Source organism: Gambusia affinis, linkage group LG03 (genome assembly GCF_019740435.1).
Source record: "Gambusia affinis linkage group LG03, SWU_Gaff_1.0, whole genome shotgun sequence".
Lineage (NCBI taxonomy): Eukaryota > Metazoa > Chordata > Actinopteri > Cyprinodontiformes > Poeciliidae > Gambusia > Gambusia affinis.
The window spans coordinates 808,863-818,600 of record NC_057870.1 but is presented as its reverse complement, the minus strand read 5'-3'; the positions used below and the strand labels follow the sequence as shown (position 1 = coordinate 818,600).

The 9,738-nt window shown below is 37.5% G+C and overlaps 1 protein-coding gene across 1 annotated transcript in view; it reads right to left on the bottom strand.

The window, feature by feature from the left end:
* Nucleotides 1-687: 687 nt before the first annotated feature.
* Nucleotides 688-9,738, bottom strand: part of ankrd34bb (ankyrin repeat domain 34Bb) — a 40,925-nt gene continuing 31,874 nt past the window's right edge. The window contains exons 2-3 of the mRNA XM_044111652.1: nucleotides 2,956-3,219; nucleotides 688-2,868 (exon numbers count right to left, since the gene is read on the bottom strand). Of these exons, the coding sequence (XP_043967587.1) occupies nucleotides 1,422-2,868; nucleotides 2,956-3,158 (1,650 nt within the window). The 5' untranslated portion in view covers nucleotides 3,159-3,219 and the 3' untranslated portion in view covers nucleotides 688-1,421. The remainder of the gene's footprint in view (nucleotides 2,869-2,955; nucleotides 3,220-9,738) is intronic.

The window sequence follows — 9,738 nt, the reverse complement described above, 5'->3', positions numbered from 1 at the left end:
CCACTTCTCCATTTCTCTGGCTGAACAAAACCTTCTCATAGTGGGCCTGGCTGCCAGAATGTGAAGGTCGCCAGAAAAGATGACATTTTTCAGAGAGTATATTCTAATTTGAATTTTTGAATGATGCTGGAAGATTTATCTGGTTTGTGTCTTCTGTTAACATAGATGGTTTGGATTTTTGTCCACATATGTTATTGCAAGATAAAAAAGACTACTTTTTAAAACTTGTGCTTGAAGATTTGAATGTCCCTAAAAGTCTTGGCATGCTTCAGTCAAACTTGCATCCAAATCTGGAGTAGATTAACTGGGATCATGGAGAAAATATGGTTCATTTTAGAAAACATTTTAATTGCAGACACTCAAGAGAAATGATGATAGTTTTCTTCTTTTTGAGATCGTTTTTGATTACTTTCAGTAATGAAATATAATTTTATTGCATCTTTCAGCGTACTAGAAATATAGATCTCCAGGTACCTTATGTAGAACTACAACATACATTATTCACACCTGGTAGTTTGCTCTCCTCATATAGCTGTGTAATAAGAATTCCTATTCAGGCATCTGAACTGAATCTGATCAGCACTGAAAGATTAAGGTTACGGCCTTTGCAAGTGCAGATTTGTTGGTGTAAACCTCATCAGCCTTTAGTATTTCCCCACACAACAAAACAACAAGCAAGCCTGATTGAACATCCAGCTCATAGTGCGATCAAAACATTTATTTCTTTATCCAATCTTTTTTTTTTTTTTTTTTTTTGGCAAATAAAAAGCTTACAAGGTCCAGAAAGCATGTTATATCTCACTCATTTCAGTATAAGAATTCCATAAAGAATATGTTTAATCAGTTCCACACTGTAGTAGAAATGTTTTGAAATGAACCTTGCAGGCCTGTCGTTCCTGTTGGTAACATCGCTGGTAAAGCTGTGCTTAACATGTCACTAGAGATAATACTGTTTCTTATTTCTGTAGTTTATGTTTTGACTTTGTAATGTTTAACACAACAAAAGCTTTAGAGGTTTGCCTTCAATTAACTACTTTGTGTTACTGAGTAACCCAGCCTTTTTTAACTATACTGTAGCTCATTTGGATACCAGATTATTTTCACCTAATGTGCATGACAATGATGAACAAATTAAACCATGCAATGCTTGCAAATTGTGGGAATAAAACATAAGAACCAAACATATTTTAGAAAAAAGGCCCAGAAGCAGGTCCATAATTTTCTCTCCATTTTTTACAGTTTGTAGAACTGGACTCAGATTTTTGATATTTAACCTGCACTGTAAAATAGCAGTGCAAACTTCACACATCGAGTCTGTCTTTCTTCTTTAATAACTTGACTTTGACTTTTATTTAACTGGAATAGTACCATACGCAGTGCATGTAAGTACATGCATTTACTCCTGAAAGGTACAACAGTTTTCAGTTTCCAAGAGTTTCCCTAAAGCTAACAAGCTGTTTTATTTGTTCACTTTGCATTGAGTGGCGTCTCCACAACATTTGTTTAATATTTAGATCCTGAGGGCAAGCAGGTACACTGGGCAAAACAGACTTAGACCCTGTCAGAACACCATTCTCCCCACTAGAACTGGAGGAAAAGCTAGAGTTAGCCCCAATATCTGGAATAGGAGCATGAGGATTCAAAGGAGGAAGGAACCCAGGGCGAGTGTGGGCAATACGATCCAGAAGTAGGGCCCCAGAGCCTCTTCTCTCCAGACCAGCAGCACCTCGCCTTGGAACAAAACTGTCCAAAACATCCTTAGTTTCAGACAAAGTAAAATGTCTGCTGTTCATCGGTTTGTGCCTTTCTGATGCAGCTCCTCCACCACTTTTGAGAATTTTTTCCCAACTGCCAACTTGCGGCAACTGTGAGTCGGAACTGTAGTGATCCATCCCAGTGTTCCTGCGGTTCACTACATTTTGTAGACTGGAGATATTCAGCTGCCTAAGACAGTCAGATGAATCTTCGTCCACTGGACTGTATTCACTAGAAACAGGGAGGCTATCCTGATGTAGGTTTGGGTGTGATAAGGCATGCAAAGAACTTGCCGCACTATCATATGACATCTTTCTGCTAAGGCCTCTCCGTCTTCTCTCAGCATTCTCATTTCCTGATATGTGGTCTAGAGACTTTGGGAACTGTGTTCCATCTTTAACATCAATGCTGTGGTGCCTTGAAATAGCTAGAGTTCTTCTTTGTATGCCAAGAGCCTTTAATCTGATTGATAGCTCCTCTTCTTCAAGAGTATTTTCCATTGGTTCCTCTATCAAAGAACAGGATTGATTTTGTTGGAGCAGCAAGGAGGGACTCTTAGATCTCTGTTCAGTGTGTACCTTGTGAGGATAAAGTTGTTTATCCAAGTCAGAAATATGTACAGGACTCAGTGGTTGGGCTGAAGAACCTGGTTGAAACATAATCATACTGGGACCAAGAAGAGAGCTGCAGGTTTGGAGAGAAGGAGTAGCCAAAGAACCATGTGGAAGAGTTTCAGTCTGGGACTCATTTGGAGACCTATAACTACATACTGAAGTATAAGATAGACATCCCGAAAGAGTAGAGGGTGGGACGTTGAGGTACTGTTTTGTCATCAGATGGTCAGAAGCCATTTTGCTGGTAGTGATGATGATAACCTCCTTCCCCTTTGCTTTACAAGCACCCAGAAGCACACTAAGAATTTTCCTGTTTCCTGAATTCACTGCATAAACTAATGCTGATAATCCTGCATGATCTTCCAAAGTTGGATCAGCTCCACTGTCCAGCAAAAGGGATAGAACTTCAGGATCAGCTTGTTCAAGGCACGAATGCATCAAAGCCGTTTTTCCCGTCTTGTCTTGAATGTTTGGATCAGCACCATTTTCTAGAAGATACCTTTGGGGAACAAATGTCACCATATTTGTCAATAAACATTCAAAGATTTGAGAAACTAAAATATTGAAGAGTTTCCAGATAACTTACCGAACCATCTTAGGCTTAGGTACACTTTGTGGATTTGTGTGTTGTGTCTTACAAGCTACCATAAGGGGTGTCTCTCCATATTCATTACTCTCATTTATATAAGCACCTCCTTCTAAGAGCAGCCGAGTCAGACGCAGCCGACTATGGTAGACTGCCTGGAGCAGGGAACTACCATCCATAACCACTTCAGTTGATTCATTCATTGCAGCAACCCTTTATGCAGAATTGTTTCTTGTTTGGTGAAAGGCACGAACAATTCAGCTCCTATAAAAATGACAAAACAAGAAACAGTCTATTGATTTTTTTAAATGAACTTTATTTAAAATGGGCCAATGTACAACTCAAACATAAACGTCACCATTTGATGCACTGAAAATAGCATACAGGGGCACCACCAGGAAACTTGGTCCCCATGACAAAAAATTTTACCCATAAAAAGTGGCACAATTTTAAAAGCATGCAACTGCCTTTCATTCTTGCCTTGACAGTTTGTTATGAGACAGATAATCTGTGAAAAGATGAATCTCCTCCAGCTCCTCCCTGACCTACTACTGACAGTTAAAGATTGTGATGTACAGCGCTAAAACCCACCTCATGCCTCTGATTGGTTGTTTCTAGAGAGCACTGGGAGAAGGCAGAGGAATTAAATTATTCTCAGATAATCTCTCAACATATTGACAGTCTTAACAGATATGTACCCTTTGTTAATAAAAGTTACATACTGCAGCTTTAATTTCACTTGAGGGGACGGTCAGGAGGGACGTGGCAACAGATATCTGTCATTTAAATGCAAGCTAAGGCAGGACTATCTAGACTGACAAAAGGCTGTTTTTTATTATAATTTTATAAAGACTGTTTTAATTTCTGTCACTAATAAATATATTGTTTTGTTGTGAAATTGTAAAAAGAGCAGTGAGACAGGAAAAATCTACACAGACTTCCTGGAATGATGCCAACGAGGTTATCACTGAACAGTGTTGCTCACCGTTTTCACTGGGATGGGAAGAGAGGGATTATATTGATAAAGGGATTAGAGCTGCTGCTGACTGACTCATCTGTTGTTAAGTGTGGTAAAAGGTACAGGGACAACTTAAATATATAAATATGTTGGTAGATTTTTCATTTTTACTTTGTTCTTTAAATGCTAGTGAAACGGAAGCAAACAGTCTGTAACTAAGCTAACTGTGCTAAATGGTTGATAATCTCACACAGTCTAACCACCTCTCTTGAAGAAAAACCGGATTATAAATTGACACTCTTGTTTTTTCTCTGTCTTTTTTTTTAAACCTGACATTATTACTTTTTCATGGAGGCATAGTAACTGCCAGAGTCTTTCTTTCTTTTTTTATTGCAAACAAAGAACATATAAGAACAACATAGAACACTAATAATTGCAAACAGATACAACATCAAAGGCCTTTACAGAACATAGAACAATTATTTTACAATGTCAAAATCAAATCGGTGCTCAAGGGTTGCAGTTCTTTAAGGGCTTTAGCATTTGAGGTGATTTTTAAGGAGTCTATATAGGTATTATTAGAAGATAATAAAATCTGGAAATTAGGTTTTTGTTGTAATTGTTTGGACGTACGATATGATATTTACCATAAATAATAAAAAAAAGTTAACAACATATAAGAATTCTGTTTTGACAAGTTAACATTTCTCCATCCCAAACAAAACATCCTTATCTGTTAAAGTAATATTGAGATTTCTTTGATGAAAAAAAATTTGACATATCTCTCCAGAATATTTTGGTATAATTACAATTCCAAAAAAGATTAACAAGCTTTTACAAAAAGTACACATAGGGTCCAAATTCCATTTATTTCTTTGTATCAAAAATGCTTTAACAGGATAAAAATTGTGAATAATTTTTTAAGAAATTTCTTTTCCTTTATTGTTTACTAAGAATTTTGTTAGGAGCAACCAAGTCCACTTCCAATTTATATTTTCAAAAATGCTGGACCAATAAAATATACAAGCTGCTGAAAAAACAACATCTCATATTGGAACATTTCTTAACACTTTGTTGGTTGTTTTCTGACAATCATAATCAATATAAATGGAGTTTGGATGAAAATTTGGCATTGAGTGAATTTGGCATGGAGGTAAAGATGATAAAAGCTTTAATGACCCACTGGGGATTGAGTCAAACACCACGGCATATTCTTTAGGGGTAACAGGAAATTGGAAAAGTAACAAAGTCAGAATAAGACAAGAAATGACCTTTTGGATTTAGTAGTTGGCTTACAAGTAATATTCCCCTATCAAACCATTTTCTTGGAATTTTCTAGGAATGTTGAGGAATGTGCCTTTTAAATTAGATTTAATGGAAAGTAGTCCACATTTGTTTAGATTTAGAGTCAAACCAGAAGCCTTGGAGAAGGTGTTAATGATTTCAAGAGAATTTTGTATTTGTATTCTTTAAAAAAATTGCAGTGTCATCAGCAAACTGGGAAATTACGATATTTCTATTTGCAACCTGTAATTTTTTTTCTTGAATTTAACTGAAAGAATTTGGATGACCAGAATGATAGATATGGGGAGACTGGTCACCCTTGTCTGAGACCTCTTTTCAAATAAAATCTTTTACAGCAGCCATGTGATAATTTTACAGAGGCATTACGATTCCTATATAACATTTGACAACTTTTAATTAAGATTTTTCCATATCCGAATACTTCTAATGCTTCAAACAAAAATGTATGTTCAATTGTGCCAAAGGCTTTAAAACAAATCTAGAAATGAGACCGTGCCCCTCTATTAAATATGAGTAATCTAGCAGATCCAATATAAGCCTTATATTATTAGTTATATGTCTACCTGGTATGAATCCAGACTGAGTTTTATCAACCACTTCTTCAAGAGTATTCTTAATTTTTGCAGCAATATAACCTGCAAAACTTTTATAGTTATTTTGTAGTAATGTAATTGGTCACCAGTTCTCCAGAAGAAGTTTGTCTTTTTGTACTTTAGGGATCAGTGTAATCAGACGGTGGGTCATTGTTGGTGGAAGTGACCCAGAATCCAAACTTTCAAGATAAACTTGAAAATAACTAAAAATGGCAATAATTGATCTGAAAACTTTTTACAAATTTCTGCATTGAGGCCATCAGTCCCCTGTGATTTATTTAGTTTTAATTTTTTGATGGACTTTTGGATGTCTTCAAGTGGTACCTAACCCTAACCCTCCATCCATCCATTTTCTGTTCACCCTTCGTCCCTAATGGGGTCGGCAGGGTTGCTGGTTCCTCTCCAGCTGCGTCCCGGGCGAGAGGCGGGGTCAACACAGAGTCACACAGGACAAACAACCATTCACACACACACTCACACCTAGGGAGAATTTAGAGAGCCCAATTAACCTGACAGTCATGTTTTTGGACTGTGGGAGGAACCCGGAGAACCCGGAGAGAACCCACCATGCACAGGGAGAACATGCAAACTCCATGCAGGAAGACCCCGGGCCGGGAATCGAACCCAGGACCTTCTTGCTGCAAGGCAACAGCTCTACCAACTGCACCACTGTGCAGCCCTTCATCAGAACATCTTGATTGATAAAGTTCTTGGAAAAAAGTTTCATAGTAAGTGTGATGTTCACATTATACCCTGTGTTTCTTGTTTAGCCAATCCAAGTCACGTCCCTCATTTCCGTTATTCCTCGCACCTGTGTTGCTTCCTCATTGTCTTCCTTTTTAAACCTCTCTTAGTCACAACCACGCTGCCAGATTATCGAACGCTTTCAGCAAGTAGTTTTCCAGCACTTCTTGGACTGTTACTGATCGCCCATCTGGATCTCGACACATTGCCTGTTGTAGTAACTCCGCTCTCGCCCACTCCCACGGATTCTGCTCTCTGCCCCGATCGTGTATGACCTCGGCCCGTCTGACTAGGATTCGGATCTGGATTTGGTTCTTCTGCTGCCCCACAAAGTTAGCACTCTGCCTCCCCAGGCACTTCCTCCCGAGCTCTGCGTCAGCGCAGCATCTGCTCTCCTCCTTGTTCCTCAGCTGATCACTGCAGTAACTGATCGCCAAGCCAGTGCTGCAGCTGATGATCCTGTGCCCAGTTTAAGCTGCCTTTGAATAAAATATCGGAGTTTACTGCTCACTCCTGTGTCGTGGCTGAATTTCTGGGTCCCTCTAGTGAACCATTACAGTAAGAAGAGATTTGAACAGAGTCTTCACAGATATTATCATACGTTTGAAATTTCATAATACTGTTAGATACTTGGTGGGGTTTTTTTCTAGTCTAAAAAAATAAGAAGAGGTTTTTTTCTCCTTCTTCTAACCATTCCTGTCTCGATCTGATGTACTCTCCTTTAGCTTTGGAAATATAAATATTGTCCAGGTTCAGTTGTAAATGGTTTAATCTAATCTTTTGTTCTTCAGATATATTTTCTGGCAGAACATCGTTCAATAAGATAATTTCTTTTATTACTTCTGATTCTACTTTCCTATTTCTTTTAGTAATTTCAGCTCCAGTTCTCGGAAACATTTTTCGAAGTTCATATTTTAGGAGTTCCCAATTTTTACTAAATTCCATCTGACTCCAAGCTGTATTCCAATACGCTTCAGTCTTTCTTGTCTTCTACTGACTGCTGTTGAACATCGTCACTGTCAAGCGCTCCAAGCAGGAACAAACCATTTTATGCAGATCCAAGGGGGTGTTCCATGCAAATTGGATGTGTGCTTTTTTATTGATAAGAACAATTTTAAAAACACAATATTTTGTAATTAATAAGGGCCCAATTTTTTTTCTATTTCTACGAAGAAAAATAAAAAAAATATTTTGTGGAGGGGCCCCTGTCGGTAATTGGTCAGTTTTAGTTTGGATGCCCCAAAGGCTTTTGACAGGGTAAAATTGAATTTTCTATACCAGACACTACTAGGAATTTGTTGAATGGGTGAAAATAATTAATAAAAATCCGAAATCCCAAATTCGAATTAATGGATACTGCTGAGAATTTTTTGATCTCAAGAGAGGAATTAGACAGGGGGACTGTCCTCTACTATTCGCGATTAATATTGAACCAATGGCAGAAGCAATGAGACAGAATAAACAAATCCAGGAAATTAGAGATGAGGGAGAAGTGGAACATAAAATATCATTGTTTGCCGATGATCTATCAGTACTCTTTTTTTGCTTGATTTTTTTCCCAACATTATCTTTATTTTCAACAGTGTTTTCAATATTACACAGAAGTGTGCTCGCACATCAAAGGAAAAGTCCAGGGTAGTTAAATTATTGTCCAACATTCAACTTGTCTTTCCTTGCATCCCAGGTTGTTATGGGATTTTTTAGAGCAGCACTTATTTCATACAGAGTATATGAGAAAAGAAAAACAATGTCCCTAATCCCAAACGCCCCTGAGAAGAAACAACAATTACAACAATAACGGTTTCTCTATTTCTTTTCTCTATTTTTAGTATTGTACATAGTTCAGAAAATACAAGCTTGAATGTATAATTCAAAGTAAAGTAGTCAAGTATACAAATAAAGAAGATTATTTTAGGACACTGCAGGGGACCAACCACAACTATAACTCACCCGACACCCTCATATTCATGTTTTCTGTATACTCCATAAAAGGACCCCAAATATTTTGAAATAGCGATAGTTTCCCTTTTATAATGAAAGTAATCCTTTCCATTGGCAAGGTTGTGGATATTTCATTAATCCAGTTAATGAATTTTGGTTTACTGGTACTCTTCCATGAGAGCGCTATGAGTCTTTTTGCAAGTAGTAAACATAAATCCATGGCAGTAATAAACTTTCTGGACATATGATGTCTGTCAGGATATAAACCTATAATGAACAATTTAGGGTCAGACTAGTTTTATACATAGTATAGTCTTTAGAGCTTGTTTAATCTTCCTTCTAAAATTTTGTAACTATCTTGCATTTCCAGATACAATGGAAGAATGTTCCCTTCTCTTCTCCACATCTAATACACAGGTCTGGGATGGCACCATTGCACTTATTAAGCTTTTCTTGCATCACATATGTTCTCATTAACCAATTATATTGCAGTACTTTGAGGTGTATATAAGTAGTTTGTGTTTGAGCTTCAGCACAAACAGTCCTCTGAAGACAAGTTTTCCTGTAAATCCTCCCTCCAGGCATTGAGCTTCCATAAAAACGACTCAGAGGATCCCTCCACTAACATGGGGTTATAGTTAACTGCAACAATGTCATTTATACATGACACTATCCTAATCCCCAAATATGTAAAACAATCTACCTTTTTGAATTGGAAAAGATTCCCAACATTTTACTTAATTTCTTCTGAATTAAGTAGCATTAACGAAGACTTATCTTTATTTACCTTATATCCTGATATTCTTCCAAATGTATTTATTAGTTCTAACAAGGCTGGAATAGAGTCTTTCATTTTTTCCAAAAAAAAAAAGAAAAAAAGAATGGCATCATCAGCAAGTAAAGCAATTCTATGCTCCTTATTTCTTATTAAATAAATTTCTTATAAAATTCTGTTGGCAGCCCATCTGGGCCTTGGGCTTTACCTGTTTTCAAGTGACCCATTGCTATAGATATTTCCTCTTTAGTTATAGCTGCACTGAGATCTGTACTCACTAATTCTGAGATATTGGTCATTTGGAGGGTTTCTAAGAAAACATTTTGGTCTTGTTCCTTATGCGTCATGTCTGAGCTTATATATCCATCCATCCATTTTCTGTTCACCCTTGTCCCTAATGGGGTCGGGAGGGTTGCTGGTTCCTCTCCAGCTGCATTCCGGGCGAGAGGCGGGATCACCCTGGACAG